General features: G+C 45.6%; 1 protein-coding gene across 6 annotated transcripts in view; it reads right to left on the bottom strand.

Moving 5' to 3' along the window:
• Positions 1–25862, bottom strand: part of NUP214 (nucleoporin 214) — a 95711-nt gene that overhangs the window by 37374 nt on the left and 32475 nt on the right. For 5 of the 6 annotated variants that reach the window (XM_045468589.1, XM_045468588.1, XM_045468586.1 and 2 more), the window contains exons 19-26: positions 25132–25314; positions 24165–24250; positions 23985–24068; positions 15416–15676; positions 14137–14298; positions 11913–12012; positions 3435–3510; positions 2032–2110 (exon numbers count right to left, since the gene is read on the bottom strand). In XM_045468589.1, the coding sequence (XP_045324545.1) occupies positions 2032–2110; positions 3435–3510; positions 11913–12012; positions 14137–14298; positions 15416–15676; positions 23985–24068; positions 24165–24250; positions 25132–25314 (1031 nt within the window). Of the gene's footprint in view, positions 1–2031; positions 2111–3434; positions 3511–11912; positions 12013–12121; positions 12215–14136; positions 14299–15415; positions 15677–23984; positions 24069–24164; positions 24251–25131; positions 25315–25862 lie in introns of those variants that run through there. The other variant, XM_045468592.1, reaches the window with a different exon arrangement.

Below are 25862 nucleotides of genomic sequence, written 5' to 3'. Positions count from 1 at the left end.
GTTCAATTTCACTGTAACTACTCATTAACAGTCTGGGGTATTATCTTTACTTTTCCCCCTACTGCTCCACTTTAAGAGGGGGAGGAACAGGGAACGCTACATTTAAAAAGCCCAAAGCAAATCACATGTTTAAAAAAAAAAAAAAAAAAAAAAAGGACATTCTCCTCAAAGGAGTACAGGGTAGAGGATTTTTAAAGCTACTATAAAGCAATGCGGTGTGTATAAGGGTATTTTGTGCAACCTTGGTCATCATCTTGAAAAATCAGAAACGATCTCAACTATCAGCACAACACTGGTAAAACTTAACAGGGTGCAGGTCCTCGGCTGCAATTAAGACAAGTGACGTAGAGCGGTGTCAGATCTGGAAAGATGAACAGAGTATGTATTGTAATGGGGGGAGGGCAGGTACCAGGTTACAAATCAAGAGATACAGGATACACCTATTTTTGTTTGAAAAACAACAATGAAGTAACCTTCCAGACACGCAGATTAAATTAAGGGTGGTTATTTCCAGAACTCGAATTTAAGAGACAGCGTTCATTTTCTACCTTATAGGTCTCTTCACCGCAGATGGTTTTGTGCATTTATGGTAGTTTTATAATCAGAAAGACAACAAAGGTACTTCCATTCTTAATTAATAAGAGAACTATTTTGCAAACTTGGAGACAGTATCTTCAGGGAGATTTTTCTACCCTCAGACGTCCTTTTCCTTTGGTCATCCAGCATGTGAAAACACAAGTAAACGTCTAGCAACGAAAGACAGGATTTCACAATCACCGCTGAATGATGCATGTCAGAAATATCTTTGCAAGTCCCGCTACCTGTTTAAGATGTAGGTGAAGCAAAATTTCTTAGACTTCCTTGGTTCTTGAGTTCAGGAGGAACAAAAAGCTCTCTAAGGTGGGCCTTGAAGAGGCTGGGATGTATGGTCTTTCAAAACTTTCCAAAACATTAGCCAGAAATGGAAACCAGCTTCTTAATCTGAATCCTTAATAATCCTAACGGAATTTTCTTCTAACTGAAAACTTCAGATCCCAGTCAAGAAGAGAGACACGGCTCCCTCCCCTGGAAAGCCCGCCCGGTAACAGCCAGTCCTGCTGTTGTCCACATTCTGGACAACTGAGGGGTACGCACTAACGAGTGCAAGGCCTATTTACTGAAGATGAACCCAATATCCAGCTTTCGATTCTAGAGAAAGGCAGAACGACTGTGCAGCTGAGGAGAGGACGATGTTCGGAAAGCGGGCGGCTCGGTCTCTAACGGAATTCGCCCGGACACCCACCTGGGGGCATGAGCAAAAACAAAAGCGGGAGCCCAGGGAGTGGCATACACGCAGAACCGCGGGCGGCACAAGGCCCCAGAAGCCGAAAGGAACGCAGGCCAAGTAAAGGGGCAGTAAAGAAGGGGCCAAGGGAAGGGGATGCTGCGAAGACCCCACATCATCAGCATCCACACAAGAGAGCTCTTCTGCTTGGGCAATGTGGACCCCTTGGTCAAAGCACTGACGGTGACTGTAAAAACGACTAATCTGAGCTAAGGATAACTCAGCTCGAATGGGTACTGGGAACTGTGTGAAGCCATAAAATCGGGACACTGACATCAGTATCATCTACTCTGAAATTTTTCTATTACCACAGATCTGTTTTCCTTTCTGCATTTTGCAAGCTTTGAATGACCACTGTGAACCAAGAGGACTTTTCAGTCCTTTTAGTAGAAGAATACAGCTCGAGTTCCACTCCCCTCCCGTAACTTTGATTATCCGGCAAAAGGCCAGTGAAGACAACACAATTGCTCCTTTTCAGGAAAAGCATTTTAAGGAAGATTTTCCTCCTACTGCGCTCAAATTTCAGAAGTCTGCAGGGCTGATGAAGGGCTCACGGATTTCCTGGACATTCTTCTTTGACTGAATTCTTCCAAATATCTCTTTACTTGATTTCCTACGTCAGCGGCCTCTGTGATCTAGAATACTAAACTCTCTTGTGGAGGATTTCTTTCACCTTGATTTTCACTAAAATGAAAATGCAAACTGACCTGAGGCTTTATCACCAGATGACAACTGACCGGACACTGGCGTGGGCCCCGACGGCTTTAGGGAATTTATTAGAGATCCCTGTAACAGAACACAGTCAGAACATTCATGTGAAACCATTAACCATCCTTTAGAATAAAGAAACACATAAAATGAGAACATAATTTAAAAGTAAGCAAGCATAAACTTTCATTTAGTTTAATTTTTAAAAACCTTATAATCCAAAGTCAGTATGTTTAAATGCTTATCGTGTGTAAGAGTATATCAGAGCATGGAATATTCTGCAAGCTCCAAGAATACGGTCTTGCCTACCTAGCTTGTGGCTATTTTCCTAGCATCCAGCACAGTGCCTGGCACATAGGAGGCACCGGAACATCCGGTAATGAATAAGGAAATGAATGAAATAGGTTCTGGCTCTCAGTACACGTATAATAAAATTAAAAAGTGGAACTGTTCAGCTTCTCCATCTCCAGCAAATGTTCCTTTACTCTTATTGGTTATGACTTCTGCTTACCCACGTGTTCTCTAAGGTCAACATAGAAACCTCCAGAAGAAGGACCAAATGCTAAACGCTTAAATGCCATTGTAACAATCAGAGAGCCATGCTGAGAACTCACAAGAGGCAAGTTGTGAGGTTCAATCTCAAACACAATGTGAAATTACTCCTCTCAGAGACAGGTGAGAGTGGCAGAGAAACCAGGTCTTCTCAGGGAAGGTTTCAGGGATAGCTTGATCTATCTGCCAGCTGTCTCCAATTGTTTTCTTCTGGATTAACTGTTTACTACATAACTGCTTACAAGATTTTTGTAAGAGACGATGCTCATCAGGCAAAAGCCTAAGCGTAGACGTAAGGGATACCACTGCGTACGCAAGCTCCGAAAAACAGGGATTGCGGGAGAGAGCCGGAGAAGCCACCCCGCCAAAGCACTGATCCTGAAAGGTACGATGTAAAAGCCACAGAGGGAAGAAGGTACAAGAGCCGGCCTCCAGCTCTGGCTCCAGCATTTCCTAATCGTGTGAGCTTGCACCGGTCACTTGTGCCTCAGGTTCTCATTAGGGAAATACATATACACACCTGCCCCGTTCTGCCGCACACGGTTGTCGTGTGGGTTATTGAAGGTAACGTTCGATGAAAGTAAGTCACACGCCCAAATCACCCAAACAATCGTTAAGGTACTGGAACTGTGACCCAAGATTCCTAGAGGCAGAATGTCAAATGGCCTACCAAGACAACCTCGGGTCCTGACTGACCTACTGTGTCAAGACTGACATAAATTCTAGGGAAAGGATCACAGGTCTTTGTCGGACTTCTAGTTTGTTAAAACAAAGCCGAGACTTGAAACAGTACTGTCTTCAAAGACAGACGTCGCAAGGCCGTTCACGAGAGCAAAAACCAGGAAGTCACCTGTTTAGCCGGGTTGGCAGCTGCCGGAGTCACCGCTGGGTGGGGCGCTTTGGCCGCAGGGTATGGCACCGAAGAGCTGAGAAACACAAAAGCGTACACTCAAGAGAAAGGCACGGGGGTGAAAATGACCTTCATCTCTGTGCCTGCCTTCTAGCCAATAAATGATACCAATATCGGGCAGAATCTGTTTGGGACCCTATCCAAAGTCATCTGACACTTTTCTGAAGAATCGCTTGTTGAAATGAAATTTGCGTCTCCAGCATAAAAGTCAAAGCAGTGAGCTTAAAACTTTTTTCCTTCCTGCCATCCTGAGAATGAAAGTTAAAACTATTCAGAAGGAGAGCTTTTTTCTTACCTGGAGAGAGAGCCCCCTCCCGTCCCCATCCCCGGTTCTACACTCTGGGGAATTTAGAACTCGTATGCCTAATGCTCTTTTCCAAGCCTGAGTCTAGACACGAGTCTAGAATCGTGCCGGATTCTCTTTTCCAAGCCTGAGAAAATGTTCAACTGGACCCACGGGTTGTATATGATCTGCTGTGATAAATGGCTCCAAAGTGTTTCTCAAAGAGGAGACATTCAGCTTCTCACAGCAACCACCCCCGAGAGCCCAGTGCTCACCAGGTCAGCGTACAAGAGATTCAAATGTACCGCTGTTCTGTATAACCTGCACCTTTGCTGCAGTCTGAAAGGGTATCTGCTATTTGTAGAAAAGAGATCTTTACGTTAACTCTGAACGCGGTGTGCAGGGCATGGTTATTTCAGTAATTATTTAGTGTTCGTGTGTGAGGGGAAAAACCGGCCTGCTTAATGCAATCAAGGATAAGAGTTCTATTCTCGGCTCCTGGGAGCAATTCATTTATCTGTCCTCAGTCCAAAGCTACCCTGACTGGTAAGTATAGCAATAGTAGCTGTAGGATCTGGCTTTCTTTTTCTCAATTCCCCCTAGGCTAGGGAGGATTGGTATTTTTCCATCAAAAAATTAATGTGGAAGAGGAAAGACAAAAATAAGCTCATGCCTCACGGAAGAAAATTATCAAACGATTTAGCAATCTTACAAGCACCTCACGATTCTTGGCTGGATTAATACAGAGACCTTCCCAAACTTTATTAGATTGAGAGACAAGAAAAAATGGAGTCATTTTCAGTGAAACAAATCCCCTTCGCTTTTCCCCGAAGACAAAAGAAGCTATAAATGTGTTCTCCGAAGAAAACAAGTCTCTGTTCCCCTGAGATGTCCCACCACAGGAAGGAGGAGTGTGCGAGCAAGGCTTCTGGGGCTGAGAAAGCCCCAGGCAGACATGGCAGACTGGGGAAAATGTGGTCTGAGCTCATAAAAACCACAAGGGAAATAATCTTTTATGCTTTCCCAAAGACATACAAAAAAGAAACTACCAGTAAAAATGAAAGCAGCAACTTATCCAACTTTAGAACATGTTTTTACGCCCAAAACTTAGTTATGACGCAACGGTAAGTTAAACCATGCGTGGAACAGGGTGAGTGTCATTACTGTTCCAGTTGCTTGTGATAACGCTATCGAATCCCTCGGGGGTTCTGAGTCCCCAGACACACACCAGGAACTCACACGCTGGGCCGTGTGACAGCCCTGCAGAGAAATGCCGTTCGGCGCAGTTGCTGACAAACCAAAGGACTACACTGGATCTGTCGTGATCCAAGAGAGCGACAGAACAGAGCGGTGACTTAATTCCACTTTCTAGCAGTGCAGGCCTGACAGGGACGGTCAGAACCTCATCTGACGGGCTCCGTTCCAGAAAACAGAAGTCAGAGGACCGCAAGCGGAAGCAGCACTGCACCGGCGCTCCAAGGAGAACCTGACGGCAGAGGTCTGCAGATGACGTCGCGTTACTGGTGACACCGGTGACACTTGAGTGCTTTTTTTTTTTTTTTTTTTTTAATGCTTTTTGTAAGTTTACTTTGAGAGAGGGAGAACATGCACAAGCGGGGTAGAGGCAGAGAGAGACGGAGAGAGGATTCCAAGCAGGCTCCCTATTGTCTGCACAGAGCCCGATGGGGGGCTTGATCTCATGAACTGTGAGATCGCGATCTGAGTTCAGATGGAGCTTAACTGACTGAGCCACCCAGGCGCCCCTCGAGTGCTGCTTTAAAACACGTGAATGAGGGGCGCCTGGGTGGCTCAGTCAGGTGAGCGTCCGACTTGGGCTCAGGTCATGACCTTGCTGTTGGTGAGTTCGAGCCCCGCAGACGGCTCGGGGCCTGGAGCCTGCTTCAGATTCTGCTTTTCCTCCTCTCTCTGCTCCTCCCATGCTCATGCTCTTTCTCTGTCTCTCAATAATAAATAAACGTTAAAAAAAAAAAAAAAATTGGGGCGCCTGGGTGGCGCAGTCGGTTAAGCGCCCGACTTCAGCCAGGTCACGATCTCGCGGTCCGTGAGTTCCAGCCCCGCGTCAGGCTCTGGGCTGATGGCTCAGAGCCTGGAGCCTGTTTCCGATTCTGTGTCTCCCTCTCTCTCTGCCCCTCCCCCATTCATGCTCTGTCTCTCTCTGTCCCAAAAATAAATAAACGTTGAAAAAAAAAAAAAATTTAAAAAAAAAAAAAAAAAAAAATTTAGAACACGTGAATGAGTAATGGGGTCTCTCCGGTCTTGGATGGTGGTTCCTGGAGAAAAACCCTTCCAACAGAATCTAAGTTCTCTGGCTCCCCATGCCCCAGACCACTCTGATAAAGACTAACTGCAGGGGAAAATCCAAAATATCATAAACACGGGAAACTGTCTCAAAGACTGCCTGGAATGCAGAAAAGGCACTCTGCTCTCTGTCACCCGCCACACCCTATCAGAGCCACCCGCACAGGTGGGCTGATGTGCGTGTGTTGTAGGGGTGCGTGTTCCACACACAGATATAAGACTGAATTGTTAAGACTGTGAAGCATTAAAATGTCACCTAGGCCCTTTCTTAATGTTCTTTAAAGGTTAATGAACTTCACCAAGGTAAATATACTGTTGTGAAAGGGGCCAACTACTCATTCTTTTACCCTATTTTAACATTTTTCTTAAAGTAATCTCTAGACCCAACGTGGGGCTCAAACTCACGACCCTGAGATCAAGAGTTGTGTGCTCCACCAACTGAGCCAACCAGGAGCCCCTATTTCAACATTATAAAGGGCTTAAAAACCAAGGAAACTGGTTATGCCCTAGTTCGATACATCTTAATCCTGACCACGAGTATCTTGTTATGTACTCACATCCGACATAGCGGATCTAACCCACGAAAGCTACTCAAGTTAACCAATGAACTAGGAATTTTTGGTAATAGTTTAAAGACAGGTAAGGCAAGTAAGGAGACAGGACAACATCTCAAGAGCAAATGAAGAAACAGAGCAAACAGAAATCAGGAGAGAAAAAGAAAGATGATGATAGAAGATATGGAAAACAAAAGCCATCCGTCCATTTTCTCACCTGTCAGATGGGCAGTCACCCTGAAGCCTGGCCATAAATGTGACACCCCGGGCAGAGATACGGGCAGGCAGGCACCGTACAAGGCTTGTGGGAAGACAAATAAATGTGCCAACAACAGTCACTATTCCACACACGTAACTATCCAAGCACACAGATGCCTCCTTGGCCTCAGCAGTCCTGCACTGGAGAATTTATCCTACAGATACAGCTGCTCAAGTGTGCAAAATGACCAATGTGTCCAATAGCATTCCTGATAACAACAGAAGATGAGCATCCCCAATGTCAATCAGTGGAAGGGGGGAGAAAAGAGCTATCGGTTCATTTTTAGGAGTTTCTTATGTCTGGCAGTGAAGATTGTGACTGCCGACCGTTGTCCCCTGTTGGCCAATTTTATGTCCCTGAAGACTCAGCTATTATCCAAGATATCGTTAAAGGTCTTCTAACTCAAACTGCGGTTCTTGAATGTCCAGATGCCAAATAACTTACATAATGTAAATTGGAGCTGCATTAGAATTCTGAAAAAGATCTATGTTAAATGTAAACACAGGATTCTGTTACGAATTTATAAGGACATGGAAAATGTCCACAACTAAGTTTCATGATGAAGCTGAAACAGGAAGTTACAAAGCAGCATGTATTCCAACTTTAAGAAACAAAATTTTCACAGAATAAAGATGAATAATAGAATAAAGATTTTAATTTTTCTATCTGGTTTTCATAATGTCTACAATGAGTATTTATAATGAGAAAAACCTTGAGGATCAGTTTTTTAAAGGTTATGGTCATTACTACAGTTATTTTTAAAGTGGGGCAACATCTTTAAGTCAGTGAAAGAAAAAACTGTCAACCCAGAATTCTTGGTGAAAAGATCTTTTAAAAACAAAGGTGAAATAAAGCCTTTGGCAGACACACAAGAGCTGAGAGAATTCAGATCTACACCTGAAGAAATGTCAGAGGAAGCCCTTCAAGCAGAAGGAAACCCAAACAAAGAAATGAAGGACACCGGAAATGATAAAACCACCCATGTAAGCAAAAGAGGTTTTTTTTTCTTCTTTGGATCTATTTAGCGGTGTCTGGGTGGCTCAGTCAGTTAAACGGTTAAACGTCTGCCTCTTGATTTCTGCTCAGGTCATGATCTCACGCATCCTGAGTCTGAGCTCCGCCTTGAGCCGCACTGTCAGCCCAGAGTCTGCTTGGGATCTTGGGATTCCCTCTCTCCCCTTTTCTTTCTCCCCCTCCCCTGCTCACTCCCTCTCTCTCTCTCCCTCTCTCTCTCTCTGTCTCTCAAAAGTTAAGTAAATATTAAAAAAATCAATTTAAAAGATAATCAACTGTTTATAACAACATATCATGGAATTGATAACGCAGGTAGAAGGAAAACGTACAAACAATGACGATATTGCAAAGGTGGGCAGGGCAGAAATTAAAGAATACTGCTCTAAGATTCTTATGTGATACCTTAGTGGTACGATGTCACTTGGAGACAGATTGGGGTAAGTTAAAGATGTGCACTGTAACCATAATGCAATCCCCAAATTAACACACAGTGTTATAACTGATAAACCGAAAAATCATAAAAAATATTCAACCCAAAAGAAGTTGCAGAAAAAGAAGAATAATGGAACAAAGAAAAGATGAGACAAATAGAAACCAAACAGCATTATGTTGATTTAAACCCAACATGATATAGGGGGGCCTGGGTGGCTCAGTCAGTTGGGCGTCCGACTTTGGCTCAGGTCATGATCCTGAGGTTCGTGAGTTCGAGCCCTGCGTCGGGCTCTGTGCTGACACCTCGGAGCCCGGAGCCTGCTTCAGATTCTGTGTCTCCCTCTCTCTCTGCCCCTCCCCCACTCATGCTCTGTCTCTCTCTCTCTGAAAAAGAAACATTAAAAAAAAAAACCAAAAACCCAACATGATATAATCACATTGAATGTAAATGGTCTATGCACTCCAATTAGAACAGATTGGGTGCCTGGGTGGCTCAGTTGGTTAAACGTCCGACTCCTGGTTTCAGCTCAGGTCGTATCTCATGGTTCGTAAGTTCAAGCCCTGTGTTGGGCTCTGCACTGACAGTGTGGAGCCTTCATGGGATTCTCTCTCTCTCCCTCTATCTGTACCCATCCGCCCCCCACTCTCTCTCTCTCAAAATAAGTAAACTTAAAAAAAAAAAAAAAGTAAAAGTTAAGTAAAATGAATCTTGACGTTTACTTAACACCAAGACAATTTAATCGGGGGGGGGGGGGTCTGGGGGTCTTTCCAACAAATGGTACTGGGACAACTGGATATCCACTTGCCGAAGAATGCAGTTGGAGCCCAATGTCACACTATTTACAAAAATTAGGTCACAATGGATCAAAGAGCTAAATCTAAAACATTTAGAAGAAAACATAGGTGTAAACCTTTGTGACCTTTGACTGGGCAAGGGTTTCTTAAATACGATTACGATACCCAAAGCAGAGGCAGAAAAAAATAAAAAAATAAACTGAACTTCACCAAAATTAAAACTTTTGTGTTCCAAAGGACACTATCAAGAAAGTGAAAGGTCACCTGAAGAATGGCAAACAAACAATCCATTTTAAAAATGGGCAAAGGATCGGGGCGCCTGGATGGTTCAGTCGGTTAAGCGTCCGACTTTGGCTCAGGTCATGATCTCGCAGTTCGTGGGTTTGGGCCCCGCGTCGGGCTCTGTGCTGACAGCCCTATGTCTCCCTCTCCCTTCCCTGCTTGTGTTCTGTCTCCCTCTCTCAAAACCAAATAAACGTTAAAAATAAAAAAAGAACCAGAAGCTTCCTGCTGAAACCACGGGTCATCACAACTATTTATTAAAGCTCACAGACTTTTCTACTAGAAAAAGGTGAATTTTACTATATATAAATCGTGCCTCAATTTAACACATTTTGCTAAAGTTAAAAAACAAAACAAATCGGGGCGCCTGGGTGGCGCAGTTGGTTAAGCGTCCGACTTCAGCCAGGTCACGATCTCGCGGTCCGTGAGTTCGAGCCCCACGTCAGGCTCTGGGCTGATGGCTCAGAGCCTGGAGCCTGTTTCTGATTCTGTGTCTCCCTCTCTCTCTGCCCCTCCCCCGTTCATGCTCTGTCTCTCTCTGTCCCAAAAATAAATAAACGTTGAAAAAAAAAAAAAAAAACAAACCAAATCAGAACAGGTCACACACCTACCCCAAAGCATCCAACGGTCAGCAGCCAGGTCCTGACCGAGGTTCACTAGATATTACCGGATACGGGAATCCACACCCACCTAACTCCCTGACCTCCTCTCCCCGGGCCCTCCCTCCCGCTCCAGCCACCGGCTGGACAGCCTCCTGGCTGTCCTCAACCGGCCAGACTCGCTCCTGCTACAGGCCCTGTGCTTGGAGCTTTCTTCCCTAAGATATTCACGAGGCCTGCTCTCTGACCTTTTGGACTTTACTCAAATGTCAAGTGTCAAAAGCCATGGGAAGGCCTAATTTTACGTACGACAGGAAGATGCAGCTTCACGGGGCAAGCAAACAGGATCTGGTGTTTCTGAGATACTTTAGTCGTGAGCCATGGAGGAGAGGCACCTTCTTTGGCCAGCCTCTTTGAAACTGTAGCCCGTCCCCGGAGGACCTCCTTAAATCCCTTCCCTACTTCAGGGTCCTCTGTCACACCTGTCACCATCTTAAATACTTCCTGTCTTACTCATTTCCCTTATTGTTCGTCTCTCCGTGACCAGGGCAGAAGCGGCTGGTTGTCTTTTGCCTGCTTTGTTTAAACGCTGTATCCCCAGCACCTAGAATGGAGTATTAAGCATTTAACGAAGCATTCGTTGAAAGACATAAACGAACGCCAAAATTCCTCAAAGAAATGACGTGTCGGGGGTGTTTTGGTAAAAACCAACCAACCAACCAGCAATCCCACCATGTTAGGCCCCCCGCCCCCACCCTGTCTTGGTACTCTGCCTCCTGCCACGCCTCTAGCCATCCCGGCCTTCTTCCAACTCTTTCAACTTTACTGGGAGAGGCGGTTTTGCGTATCAATTATGCTTAGAGTTAACCTAGTACTCAACAAATGGTCACCAAAAGGAACTACGTGCCAGGCGGGGCCTGCACGCTAAACAACTGTACTGGAGCCCAGTCCTGTAGGGAAGGAAGAGAAAGTTTCTTCAAGATTCCTTTTGAGTTTTTTCGGTCTATTTTTCTCAAGTCAGAGAAGAGGGCACACTGAGAACTGCTCCTCCGACCCAGCCCTTATCAAAGATCTGCTCAGACGAACCATTCGAGGGAAACAAAGGTTAAGAAGGTTAAGCGAAATCACGAAGAGGTGCTTCTCCGTGGCTAACGGCTGAAGTATCTCAGAAACACCAGACCATATTGCTTTCACCGTTAAGCTGGATTTTCCTGCCTTATGCAATATTCTGCCTTTTGGTGGCTTTTCTCCGCCTTCCCTACACGAGGAATCTGGCTATAATTCCCAAACTCGAATGCACAGTTCTCTCCCTTGGGAAGTTCACAACAACCACAAATGCCATCTGGGTATAAACAGCATACCAAAGCGTCAAGGTCACTACAAGATAGGAGAGTGGGTAGGCTTGTTTCTGGCTGTCAGTACAGCCCCGAGATAACTAAGAAATCCCTGGAACGGGCGGGGTTGATACATGCACCAACGTGGAATCAAGGGAAGGCCAGCGGACCAGCAAAACCGGGCCACTCGATAAAGCCAAAGCAGAGCAGTGAGCAGACCTGCTCCGCGGGGGTGGCAGAGAGCGGGCCCCATGTGGAAGAAACACGGGGCCCGAGGCTGTTCATCCTGCCGCTGGACGAATCACCGGATACCAACTCCCTGAACGATGCTGGTCTTCACCATCCCTACGTTCAGACTGAAGACATGCCCCTCAATTCTTCCCTATGCCCGGGAGAGGGTGCGGTGGACTAGAGATCTAACCTAAGAGAACCTAAGGCTCTGCCGGCCGAGTCTGCGTGCCAGCAGCACTGCTGCCCCCTGCAGGCAGTTCCTCGCTATTACGGAAGAGCTCAGTGGGCTGCGACACACTGGAAAGCAGTCACCTACCCCATCGCGGCAGAGGGGGCTCCAGGATTGTTCTTCAGTTCCTGCACGTTTACCACTTGAGGGACATTCTTCAGAGTTGATTCAGTCAAAGTACTTACAGCTATTTAAAGAGAGAGGAGAGGGGCATGTTAATTGCCGTACAGGATCAAAAATTCCAGCCATATATAAACGCACAACCAGGACACGAATTCAAGCAGTAATCTGATTACGTAAAGGAAATCTACTCTGGGTAGTTCTGCAGCTCTGTGATCAATGGGACGGCCGGCCTACTCCATTCACAAAGATTATGGGATGAGGCTCTGCGCAATTTAATCAGACGTACTATTTTAGGGAAAAAGAACCCTGGCCAGCTTTTAAAGGGTGGAGCTGCGGCACCTGCCACATTGTTGGCTCGTCCTGAAAAGGGGCGGAGAGAGTAGGAGCGTAAGAGAGTAAGAGCGGTGTTCAGGTTGAGGATTTCTGCCACCCACCCGCCTGCCCACCCACCCAAACACTCTTTCGCACGGGCGGCTTATCACCAGATTCTTTTAGGTGCTGGGAATACAAAAAATGTCCAAAACCTAGTTTCTTCTCTAAAGGATCTCACGGCTTAGTGAGGCAGACGCACGAGTAAGACGGAGCTCGGGCAAGAATGGTTGGGGGAAAGGCCAAGAGCCTGAACTAACCGAATGGCAACAGGAGGGACACCTTCTTATGTCCACGAGGCAGGTCAGCTTTCACGTCTTTTCTTGCCTTAGGGTTTAAAACTGCATTCCGAAACACTAACGTTTTCTAAGTAACTACCAAGACGGCCTGAGCAAAGCTCCCGGGTCTCCTCTACGGACATTTCTGGCACAGTGGAAGGCTGTGGCCGAGGTAGGACGGCGGGCCTGTGATGGCCTGCTGTCATTCCCTCCTGCAGGGAAGTGACCAGGCTCGTCCTGCCTGAGCCTGCACACATGTCACCTTTCACATCCAAACGTGCCTACACCTCAGAAATGTTTGCTTCCAAAATGATAACAGAGATCACACCGTCTCCCACTGAGTGGAACGACCCTACATTCTGGCCGGTTTTAAGTCTATAAATCATCAACTCAGTCAGCTTGATCTGGGGCCTACTCAGCGCAATGCCGACCAAGATTCTGCATGTTCCGAGTCACATTTAAAGAAAACATCAGAGGATTCTATTTGTTCTGAAGGCCCAAAGGTACCTTAGAAAGCTACCTTGTTTGTGCGCTTTCATACCTGTTTTAGGAGCTTTAATAAGGGTTTTAATATTAGAACTTTTCTTAGAACGCTTTCATCACTGTACAATGGTAATCCTTTTTTGTCATAATCAGACTACTATGTCCTTTTAGTCTTTTAAAAAGAACTGTCCAAAGGGATAACCAATTTCCTCCAACTAACACAAAAACGCTTGCTTTATGGTGGAGTTTCTCGACTTCAGCAGTATTGACATTTCGGGCCTGGGTAATCCTCTGTTGTGGGGGTGTCCTGGGCACTGTAAGGTCTTTTGTGGCATTCCTGACCTCCACCCGCTAGAGGCCAGCAGCACCGCCAACTGCTGGCAAGGAATGCGGGGTGAGAAGAGCCTCCACTTGAGAACCAGTGGCTTGTACAAACTGATTAGTGGTAACTGACGCGCTCAAGGCCAACTACTTAGAAACCCTAACACAGAAGATTCTGGGTAGCCGCAAAGCATTGACAGAGCGCAAGCACTGATTATGATTAGTTCGCTAGACTTTCCATCTGTAAAGGCTAACCCAGCCATCTTTAAGAAAACGCCGTACCGCAACAGAAAGAGCACAGGGGTGGAGTCTGGGTCCTGGAACTTACTGGCTGGGTAACCGTCACCTCTCTCACCTGACATTACTCAGAAGCAAAACGGGCGCACGAAGACTCACCTCCCAGGGGGGCTGGGATCCTTATGACACTATCAGGCAATTTTTAATGGCTTAAAGCAGACACTGTTCAAAAGCAGGGATCAACAACTTCATCAGAAAACCACTCGACTGAATGCGGCGGATCTAATACCTCCCCCCAAAATGAAAAAAGCGTCGGATCTAGTCTCTGCCTTCTTGGAACCCTCTCCCCAGAAAGGGGCGGGGGTGAGGGGGCTGTCCCATCGGGCCTCTCTTCTCAAGGGCAGCAGAGAGAGCCGGCTGTTGCCCGGGACCCGCCGTGCTGGCCGGTGACTGCCGAGGCTCCCGGTCAGTCTCCGCAAAGCGCAGGGCGGCCGTGTTACCTGGGGCCTGACTGGCCATCTGCCGTCTCAGCGCTGCAGCGGCGGCCGCCTGGGGAGCCGAGATGGGGTGGGAAGGACCAGGTGCGCCGTGTTTCACGGTTTTTGTTGCAAGCATCGTGCTATCGGCCCCTTGAGGAATAAGTTTGCTGGTAGATGTAGACACTGAAGGAAAAAGAAACCCAAGCGAGAGAGTGGGTCAGGGAGGAGTGCACAGAAGCGAAGATGGCAAATCCCCCAGTGTGAGGTCGCAGGGAAAAACGCTAAGGTTAAAGATGCTTCGGCATAAACACGAAAGTACCAATAAACTCCCAGGCTGGCGCCTCGATGCTGGCCCAGGCTGCCGTCTGCCTGCTCGACTCTGCCAGCTACAGCACTTGACACAAGCATCTCCTCTGATACAGACCGAGACAGAACTTATAGGCCAACAGAGGTCAAGGCCTCGCTCTCCTCTCATAAAAATCTCTCCATTCCAGCACCTCCTGATCGGTAAATGCTTGTTCCCTGTTAGAAGTCACTTCAGTGCGGGGTGCTCGGCGGCTCAGTCGGTTGAGTGGCTGACTCTTGATTTTGGCTCAGGTCGTGATCTCATGGTTGTGAGATCGAGCCCTGTGTCGGGCTTCATACTGAACATGCAGCCTGCTTAAGCTTGCTCTCTCTCTCTCTCTCCCCCCCCTCCCTCTGCCCTCATGAGTGTTCTCTCTCAATTTCACTTCAGTGTGAAATCCTGACACTCTGGAACGGAAGGTGTGACAGTCCAATAGTGGTCACCTCTGTGAGCCAATGCTGGGGCAAGCATGGCAGCTGGCAAGGTCCAGGGCAGAATATGGCTAAAATAATGAGCTGAAACGAGCCAGGATTTGAAAGGCGTGAGTTATGGAGATGTAGCTTTAGAGTGAGGCAGACAGCCTCCTCCTCTTACACCTGAAACCACCGTTTTTGTTGTTGTTTTTATGCATGTTTATATATAATCTCTACACCCAACATGGGGCTCGAACCACCGACCCCGAGATCAAGAGTCGCTCATTCCACCAACTGAGCCAGCCGGCCGCTCCAACACCTATTTTAGAAACACAAGCTAGACTCAACAGGGAAGCTGTGTCAGTGTGAGCCCGGCGGGGTCCCTCCTTCCTACCTCTTTCAAGGGGACCCACCTCCTTTGAATTTGTCTTCTCATTTCTGAAACACTAGCGGAGATGGGCCGGACTGGACTTACGGGGGTGACAGTGGCACAGTTCCTCCATCGGACACAAACCTGACAGGGATCTCACCGCTTACTTACCTGAAGTTCCCATCACGCCGGGCGAACCATGAATCAGGTGAGATTTGGCAAAAGGCGCTGCCTGCGGCAAGACGCCGGGCTGGATGGAAGGGGTGCGAACCACAGGCGCGTGCCGAGGGGCCTGCACCGCCGCGTCTTCGTCCTTACAGGACGCCCGCGTGTCTTCGCTCTCCAAAGACTGGGACACGGACGACGTGGAGCTGGCTTCGTCCAAGTCTTCATAGTATCTCTGCGACAGGAAGGCTGACCGAGACAGGCTGGCTACCAAGCCCGAAACAAACACAAGAGAGACGGTTCAAGCGAGTCTGAGAGCTATGTTACTTTCACTGTCGACGGAGAACTATCCAGTTTAAAAACACTTTAGCGATGACTTATTTTAAGTGGAAGAAGCCGTGGTGGAAGGTGAACACATATGGTTTTGGGTCTTTGCTCAAATGAAGCTTTGAAAACCCGAGCTGCGTAGGACGGGAACATTTGGAGTGTCGAATAAACAACAACAAAAAATGTGAAGTAAGAGATGAAATAAATGCAAATGCAGGAGACCTCGAGCCCCCACCAGAAGCTCTCACAGGCAGAATGACAACAAACCAAGGAAAGTACCAGACAAGCGTCCACCAAAGAGTCACTTTGCAACAACAAACTTTTAAGAACAGGCGTCGCACGAACTGGGAAGACTGAATGTCTTCAGTCCCGGTGCCTCCAACATGCCCAACCATCGACTGATTCTTTTGAATCAGTTAGGTTTAAAAAAAAAAAAAAAGTCACTGAAATTAATCCTGACTTTTCCCGCTTTTTCTTTTTTTCCTCCTGTTAAGCGATGAAGGAAGGCTTCCTGCCGTTTTGGAATACATTATTACTTCCTGTATACTAGAAAAACCATACACCAAACAAAAGACCCAGCCCTTTCTCAAGTTGTTTAAGACCATTGCTAACATTTACTGACTTCCTGCCTTACAGGCCCATCACTCCGCAAGATTTTGTCGCAATAAGCAAATACAACCGAAAACCATCGCTACCTGCTGGGACTGCTGCACTCGTCAATTTGGTGGCCGTGAGCCAAATGGGACTAGGTGAGACGAAAATAATTGAAAGTAATTTAATAAAAATTTCGAATTGTCAGCTTCACCAGCCACGCAACAACTACGTGTGGCTACCATACTGGAGTGCACAAATATAGAGTATTTCTCTCGTCGATGAAAGTTCTACCGGACAGCACTTTGCCAGAGTATTTTCGTGCACGTACTTCTGCAACAGGGTCACTTAGAAATACCATCCCAAACCACCAGCACTGCTAGTAAAACTGCAGTGCGTATTTCCCGAGACCGTACTTGGTGGCAGGTGTCGTGAAAGGGATCTATATAAATTATCCCCTTTAATCCTAATAACTACCCTAGAAAGTAAAAATTGCTATGATTGGACTTTATAACTAATGCTTAGAAAGGCTGGGGTGCCTGGGCGGCTCAGTCAGTTAAGGACCCGAATCTTGGTTTCAGCTCAGGTCATGACCTCACGGCTTCTTCGTGGGTTCAGGCCTGGCATCGGGCTCTGTGGTGGCAGCGTGGAGCCCGCCTGGGATTCTCTCTCTCCCTCTCTCCCCCACTGTGCCGTCTCTGTCTCTCTCAAAATAAATAAAAGACTTGACCACGTTCTAAACAATATCACATAAGACTGAACCCTGTGTGAGGCAGAACTGTGACCCCATGACCTCTGCCCCTGGTTCCACACCCATAAGGTTATGCTTCGTCAGACGGCAAAGGGATGCTGCAGACATAATTAAGGTTACTCATCAGTGGGTCTTAAAATAGGAAGGCTAGCCTGGATCATCCAGGTGAGTCCAATGTAAAATCTCACGAGCATTTAAAGGCAGAGGAAGTCAGAGAGCCGAGGCATAAGAAGACCGTGCTCTCGCTGGCTTGCAGATGAAGGGGCTGGGAGCACATGGCAAAGAAACACGGACCTCGGGCCTACAGCCGCAAGGAACTGAATTCTGCCAGCAAGTGGAATGAGCTTAGAAGCAGACTCTTCCCCAGAACCTCGAGGCAAGAGCCCAGCCCAGCCACCATCTTGACTTCCGCCCAGGAGCCCCGAGGAAAGGACACAGTTGAGCCCCTCTGCGCCTGGACTTCTGCCCCACACATCTGTGATGCTTTCAGCCACTAAAGGTGGTGCTTTCAGCCACCAAATCCGTGTAACAGCGTGTGCAGAAAACGAATACAAACCTCACATTTTCTCAGGGCCACCGTGCTCTAAAAGAGTTCTCTAAAATCTTGGTTCCTGAGAGGTAATAGCAACAAAAGACGATTCACATCCACTGCCTTCAAGAACTGGATACAGAGAGACTGACATTACTACGTAACTCCCAAGGTCTGATATAACCCGGGAGACCTCGCAGTTTCCTCCTTCATCATCGGGAGGCCATTCGCTGACCTTGGATGGAGAGAGAGCCACTGGATGAGACATACAAGGGCTATGCTCACTCGCAGAGGCCAGGAGGCTGGAAGGCCCAGTCTCCCAGCGGTGCTATCCTCATAGCTGATGTGAGCCGCTCCCTGCTGGGCTCAAGGATGCAGCTACCTCCTGGCATGAGAAAAGGGGCCCACTGAAACCTAAAGAATCTTTTTCTGCTTAAACTCCAACTCAGATTAGAAAAGGCAGAATGCCATGTTAAGAGAAAAAAAGAAAGACCGAAATCATTATCGGTAGATGCAAACGTCCCATCTCATGGGGAACATGCAGAAAGTGTCCCCTTTGAGCTCAAGACAAGGATGCCCACTCACCACTTTAATGGACTCTGCACTGACCGCCCTAGCCAATGAAATAAGGAAAGAAAAAATAAAGGAACAAGAAAGTAGAAACAAAAGTGTATCTATGGAGACTATAACTATTCCCATAGAAAGTCCAAGAAATAGCCACAGACATTATTTGAATAAATGAGTTTAGCTAGGCTGCTGGATACAAAATCAAACATAAAAAAATCCAATATATTTCTATTATCACATCTAACATAAAACATAAAATGAAACTTAATGAAAAAAACCCACCATTATAAGAACATCAAAAATATGAAACTCTATGAATAAATCCAATAAAAGATGTGTATGTCTGTCACGAAGAAAACACTGAGAAATTAAAGACCCCACTAAACACACACCATGTTTAGGAACTGAAAGATCAACACTGTACAAACATCAATTCTCTCAAGTCAGTCTAGAGATTTTATGCAATCCTAATCAAAATCTCAACTTTTCTTCTAGAGTTGAGGGATACAGAATTTAGCAAGACAATTCCAATATTAATATGGAAATGGAAAGCAAGAGCCAAAGCATTCTAGATCACAGGTCAGCAAACTAAGACCATGAGGCAGCTACCTGTTTTTATAAATAAAGTTTTATCGAAACACAGACAAGCCCATTCGTTTGTATACTGTGTATAGCTGCTTTCTCATCACAAGGGCAGAGTTGAATCAGGTACAACAGAAATCATGGGGCCAGCAAGCCTACTATATACATATATATACATATGTGTATATACATATATTTTTTACATTTGTTTATTTTTGAGAGAGAGAGAGAGAGAGAGAGAGAGAGAGAGAGAGAGAGAGACCCAGCGTGAGCAGGGGAGGGGCAGAGAGAGAGGGAGACACAGAATCTGAAGCAGGCTCCAGGCTCCGAGCTGTCAGCACAGAGCCCAACGGGGGGCTCAAACTCACAGACCGTGAGATCAGGACCTGAGCCGAAGTCGGATGCTTCACCGACTGAGCCAGCCAGGTGCCCCTTTACTACCTAGACCTTTAAGAAAAAAAGTTTGCCAACCCCTGTCCTAGACTGTAGAGCTTTCTGTGATGATAGCATTACTCCATCTATGTTTCCCATCACAATAAACACTAGTCACATGCACCTACTGAGCGCTTGAAATGTGGCTACTGGGTTTGCGTGACTGAATTTTTACCTTTAATTTTTATTAATTTAATTTAAACAGCCTACTGTATTAGACAGCACAGCTTCAGAATTTAGAAAAAGAACAGTACTGAGGCTTTATTTTAGTAGGAGTTAATTAAGGCAACGTAGTAGCAGTGGTTTCTAACCAGTGTATGAGACCAACAGACCTGCACACAAGGATAACTGATTTATAACAAAGGTGGCCACAAAGCAGTGAGGAAAGGAGTCCTTTCAATAAATATTATTGGGATGATCAGCTATCTAAATACAAAACACGTATGTCTCAGGCACAAATCAATTCCAGACAGTATAAACAAACATGGTACCTCCACACAATGGACAACTATTCAGCAACGAAGAGGAATGAACTACTTATGTATGTATGCGTCACGGGGGAACCTCAAAACCACACGAAGTGAAAGAAACCAAACAGAAAAACTAGATGTGATCCCATTTATATGCAATTTCCAAAAAAGGAAGATCCACACAGAAGGAAAAGACATCAGTGGCTGCTGGGGGCAGAGGAGGAACGACCACAAAGAAGCATGAGAACACTTCCCGAGGGGTGCAGGTGTTCCCAAACTGGAATGTGGTGACAGCGATACGATTACGTAAGTTTAATAAAAATTCTCAAACTCTATGCTTATAGAAGATGAATCTTATGTAAATTATACCTCAATACCATCGTTCAGAAGAAAACCAATTCCAGGTAGGTGGTAAATCTAAATCTGCAACGCAAAACGTTAACATTTCCAAACAATGAGAAAAGTGTGTGCATACTCTTGTTACCCCCTCCTACAGAAGGATTTCTCAAACAGAACATGGAAAGCACCAACTGCCCAAGAAAAGGCTGGTAAGTCTATTTTAAAACTAAGCGCTTCTGTTTTTGCCAAAAGACATCACCGAGAGGGAAACAAGTAACAGAGGGAGTCCCCACAACCCATATAACCACAAAGGGCTGGTATCCAGAATGAATAAAAAGTTTTACAAATCAGTAAGACAGATCACCCAATAGGTAAATGAGCAAAGATGGCGTCACACACTTCCCGAAAGTCAACAATTAACTAAATGTTTAGTAACACGTAAAAGGGTTACACCAGAGTTTCAAAGGAAAAAAAACTGACAATATTAAGCTTGGCAAAGATGCAGAAAACTGAAATAGTTTTACCTTGATGGTAAGAGTAAAATAAGCTGGTACAACCACTTTGGAAAACTGCACAGAAGAATCTACCGAAGCCGAGCGTGCGGACAGAGTACAAACCACTTCCATTCCTAGCCATGTGGCCAAGTAAGAGGAGGACGTATGTGCCCCAAGGACATGCACAAAGATGTTCAGAACAACATTCTATTCCATCAGCTAAAAACCGCAAACACTAAATGCCCACTAAGAGCAGAATGGATGAACAGATGCAGCACATTTATACAGCCAAATACCACATAAACAGCCACAAAACCAATCACAGCCTCCCGTGACAACTGAGGACTCTTACAAACCTGCTGTGCAACAAGAGAAACCCATCCAGAGAATAAATGAATGGACGGAGACGGCAGGCAAAACCCTCAAAAACCAGGCAAAACCAAACGACAGTGTCTGGGGAGACAGGCTCCACGTAGTAAAGCTCACAACAAAAGCCAAGTTAAGGAGATTAAAGAGAATGACAACTTCACGCAATGTCCAGCCCTAAACCGGATCCTTGATTTAAAAAAAAAAAGAGTTGCCATGAAGGCCCAAAGAGGGACAGCTGGCAAACTGTGAGTATGGACTGCATATTGGTAACAGTGTTCTGTGAATGTTAAATTTTCTACCCCTGACCACTGTATTACTGTGTAAGAGAATATCTTGCTTTTAAAGGACACATGCTGGCTAATTTAGGAGTAACGAGTCCTGTCTGCAACTTATTTTCAAATAGTTCATTAAAAACAATAGAAAGACCTGTACTCTAAAAATTACAAAATACTGACGAAAGAAATTGGAAAGAACACAAAGAAACAGAAAGACGTTCCATGCTCATGGACTGGAGGAACAAATAACGCCAAAATGGCGATACTACCCAAAACAATCTATACATTTAACGCACTCCCTATCAAAACACCAACAGCATTTTTCACAGAACTAGAACAAACAATCCTAAACTTTGTATGGATCCACAAAAGACCCCAAACAGCCAAAGCAATCTTGGAAAAGAAGAACAAAACTGGAGGCATCACAATTCCAGACTTCAAGTTATATTACAAAGCTAAAGTAATCAAAGCAGTATGGTAAAAAAAAAAAAAACAAAAAAAAAACAAAAAAAAAAAAACCCAAAAAAAACCCAGAACAAAACAAAAATCCAAAAAACAGTATGGTACTAGCACATTAAAATAGATCACACAGACCACTGGAACAGAATAGAAAACCCAGAAATAACCCCACAATTATATGCTTAACCTTTGACAAAGGAGAAAAGAATACACAATGGTAAAAAGACAGTCTCTTCAACAAATGGTGGTGGGAAAGCTGAACTATTTTAAAATAAACTATTTTATTATACTACACACAAAAATAAACTCAAAAAAAGGGAGCCCAGGTGGCTCAGTTGTTTGAGCGTCTGACTCTTGATTTCGGCTCAGGTCATGATCTCCGGTCACGCTCTGTGGACTTGAACCCCATGTTGGGCACTGTGCTGACAGCGTGGAGCCTGCGTGGGATTCTCTCTCCCTCTCTCTCTGCCCCTCCCCTGCTCATGTGTGTACACACACGTGCTCTCTCTCACAAATGAATAAAATTAAAAACAATAATAAACTCAAAATAGATCAAGGACCTAAATGTGAGACCCAAAGCCATTAACAATCCTAGAAGAGAGCACAGAAAGCAATTTCTTTGACATCGGCCATAGCAACATCTTTCTACACAGGTTTCCTGAGGGAAGGGAAACAAAAGCAAAAATAAACTACTGGGACTACATCAAAACTAAAAGTTTCGCCAACAAAACTAAAAGACGACCTACGGGACGGAAGAAGATATTTGCAAACGTATCTGGTAAAGGATTAGTATCCAAAATCCAAGAACTTCTACAAGTTGACACCAAAAAACCCCAAATAATCCAATTAAAAAATGGGCAGAAGACATGAACATTTTTCCAAAGAAGTCACACGGATGGCCCACAGACACATGAACAGATGCTCAACATCACTCATCATAAGGAAAACACAAATCAACACTACAATGGGGTATCACCTCACACCTGTCAGAATGGCTAAAAATCAAAAACACAAGAAACGAGGGTTGCTGAGGATGTGGAGAAAAAGGAACCCTTGTGCGCTGTTGGTGGGAATGCAAATTGGTGCACCCACTGTGGAAAACAGTATGGAGGTTCCTCAAAAAATTAAAAATAGAACTACCCTACAACCCAGGAATTGCACTACTGAATATTTACCCAAAGAAAAACAGTAATTCAGAGGCATGCGCTCTTACGTTTACTGCAGCGTTATTTGTAATAGCCAAATTCCAGAAAAAGTCCAAGTGTCCATTGACAGGTGAATGGACTAAGACGACGTGAGGTGCGTGCGTGCTGCGTGTGTGTGTGTGTGTAGAAACATAAAAAAGAATGAAATCCTCTAAGGACCTTGTATAAGCAGAATTATACGGTATTTGTCTTTTTGTGACTGGCTTCTCTCTCTTAGCACAGAGTCCTCAAGGTATTCTTTAGATTTAAAAAAAAAGCTACTAAGAATTCTCTGGTCTCTTTTTACCTAATTCAACATTATATGATTAGCGAAAAATTAACAAATCATGGTAAAGATTAAATTTCCTTTTTTTTTAAAAAAAAAATTATTTTTGAGAGAGAGTGTGCAAGAGGGGGAGGGGCAGATGGCGGGTGGGGTAGACAGAGGATCGAGAACGGGCTCTGGGCTGAGAGCCCGATCCAGGGCTCAAAGTCACAAACCGTGAGATGATGACCTGAGCCAAGGTCGGACGTTTAACCAACTGAGCCACCCAGGAGCCCCTAAATTTCTTTCTTCTATTTTAATTACCAAAGAGCATCTGTTGGTGTAAAAAATTTCAACTCAAAACAGAATTTCAAAGAAAAAAGCAGATATGGGCACTAAAGCAAAGCAAAATTATGTATGAAATTACACATGACAATATTTTTGAAAGAAGAAAATGGAGACAATAAATCTAGATAAGTTAAGGGAAAAAAATAGTGTTTCGTAAGTCACAAAGCTTCTTTCCAGCCAAGTGTGTTTCACTGTCATTCCCTCACCAGTAGTTTCTTTATTTAAGCGATTTTCTCTCCCCCAAATGCAATTCTACTAAAACCCCACACAAAACAGAAAAGTAAAACATCTCCATACAAAGCGGAGACTTGGATCCCTAGAGCCAGCTCAGTCTCCTCCGAACCCTTGGGAATGACCGCCACATAACCTAAGGACTGCAGAATACGGCGTCAAAGCCAAAACGACGACCTCCAACTGCCGTGTCCTGTATGGATAAGCTGCTCCGTACTCCGATATTCAGATGGACAACAGATTCTGGGGACATGTTCTCTATTTCCTATGAAGAACTAAAGGAAAACACAGACACACAGACCCCCATCCTACTTCCATACCAGGTACTGCGTGTTTTAGGCTAAAAAATTCAGGACCTTTACCTGGAGCGGTGGATCTCACTGGGGGCGTCTTCCTCTTGGCCAAGAAGTTTCTCAGTTGTGCTTGTTTCACGGGGGACAGTTTGGCTGCAAGAAATTCAAGAACCGTTAAGTACTTAAGACTTGGTTTTTTAAGGTGTCAACAGAAGAGAACAGACAGGTGAAGACGGAGAAGGCGTTTACCCGGCACTCTGGGCAAGGGCTTGGTGTGGGATTCTATGCTGGTTTTCAACAAGGCATTGCGGAGACTTTCGAGGTCACTGTCAAAACTGAAAAGAGGACAGGGTTACCTACAAACCGACTACGACCTGAGAAATCTCCCCGAATATAAATGCCAGAGATGAGAGCATCCCTAATATAGAAACAGGAGATCTGAGCCATCAGTGTAGTCAATCCAAAAGGAGACAGATTCCAACCTTCCCCCAACCAGCAAACACAGCACCAACAGTGCTTCAGCACAAAGCGCATCTGGCCTAAAGGCACAACCACAAAATCCCCCTAGGAACTTCAGGGGAAAACTGTCTAACTGTCGGGTCTGAAAGTTTCTACTCTAAGTGACAAGTCTTGAGTTTCTAGAAAAGTTTGTCAACCTAATTCTGCCAGTTAATTTTCTTTTTTAAAAAATGTTTATTTTTGACAGAGAGAGAAAGAGAGAGTGTGTGTGTGCGCGCGCGCAAGCAGGTGAGGGGCAGACGGGGGGCGGGGGTGGGGGTGGGGACAGAGGATCCAAAGCAGACTCTGCACAGACAGCAGAGAGTCCGATGTGGGACTCAAACCCACGAAACGTGAGATGATGACCCGAGCTGAAGTCGGGCACTTAATGGATTGAGCCACCCAGGTGCCCCTCTACCAGCTGATTTTCAAAAGAACAACACTATTTCTGTAGAATCTGCCGTCATCTATTGGCACCTGTTTCATCAGGCACACTTAATTTCACTCTGATAATCCTCTGACGGAGGTATTGTTACCTCCATTTTTTTAGGATCAGAGAGGGCGAGGAACCTGACCAGGATCCCACAGGTGACAGCAGAGTCACTTTCAAACCCACATCGAACTACAACTTTTGCACCTGACTCCCGAGCAGTTGCCCGTTCCTTCACCCACATCCATCGAGTGCCAGTGGCACTGCCGGGCCTGTTTTCCTGCACACCTGTGAGGGCTGCTCTGGGAGCTAACATCCGAGGGGAGGCTCCACTGGGAGGTCTGGTTATAGAGACGGAGCTGCTGGAGACTGTCCACCAGTTGGTTCAACCTCTTCCTCTGCTGGTTGATGATTTCCCGGTTGTTGGCAAGGGTGTTGAACAGCGTCTCTCGCTCCGGGACCAGCAAGCGCCTGGTGACGGCAAAGAGGAAGGAATTCAGCGTGAATGGTCCAAGTACCAAGACTGTAACAGTGAAAGTATAAAATGGAGAACATCCAGGAGACAAGCAGCGTCGGGGAATTACCAGAACACAAAAAGAGGATGAAATCCGTACAAAGATGATACAGAAAGAGGAACAAGCGGCTGGGGGTGAGCAGGCCAGGCCTGCAGCAAAGGACAGCGTAACCAGACAAAACCTCACGGAGGTTCTCGACAAGGGTGGGAGGCAGAGTCAAAAGTGAGGGCGAGGAGGAGCACGTTCAGCTACACACTCAGGGTTTGTGTGGTTTTTTGTGTGTAAATTATACTAACAAACAAAGCCCGGGGTCCACTGGAGGTCTATGGGGAGGTCATGTCTCCAGCGTGCTATCAAGAAACACTGGGATTAAGCACGCAGTGTAGCAGCAAGGGGATAGCCCACCTCAAAGAGCTCAAACCAGAAAGGAACAACAGTCCCTTTCTTTCCGGTGACAAGGCAGTTCAACATAAATTTCTAAAAAGGCATTTCAGTAGGGTACAA

This window comes from Leopardus geoffroyi, chromosome D4 (assembly GCF_018350155.1).
Source record: "Leopardus geoffroyi isolate Oge1 chromosome D4, O.geoffroyi_Oge1_pat1.0, whole genome shotgun sequence".
In the NCBI taxonomy this organism is placed as follows: Eukaryota; Metazoa; Chordata; class Mammalia; order Carnivora; family Felidae; genus Leopardus; species Leopardus geoffroyi.
The sequence above is the reverse complement of the archived record's forward strand: the minus strand, read 5'-3'. Positions and strand labels throughout refer to the sequence as shown.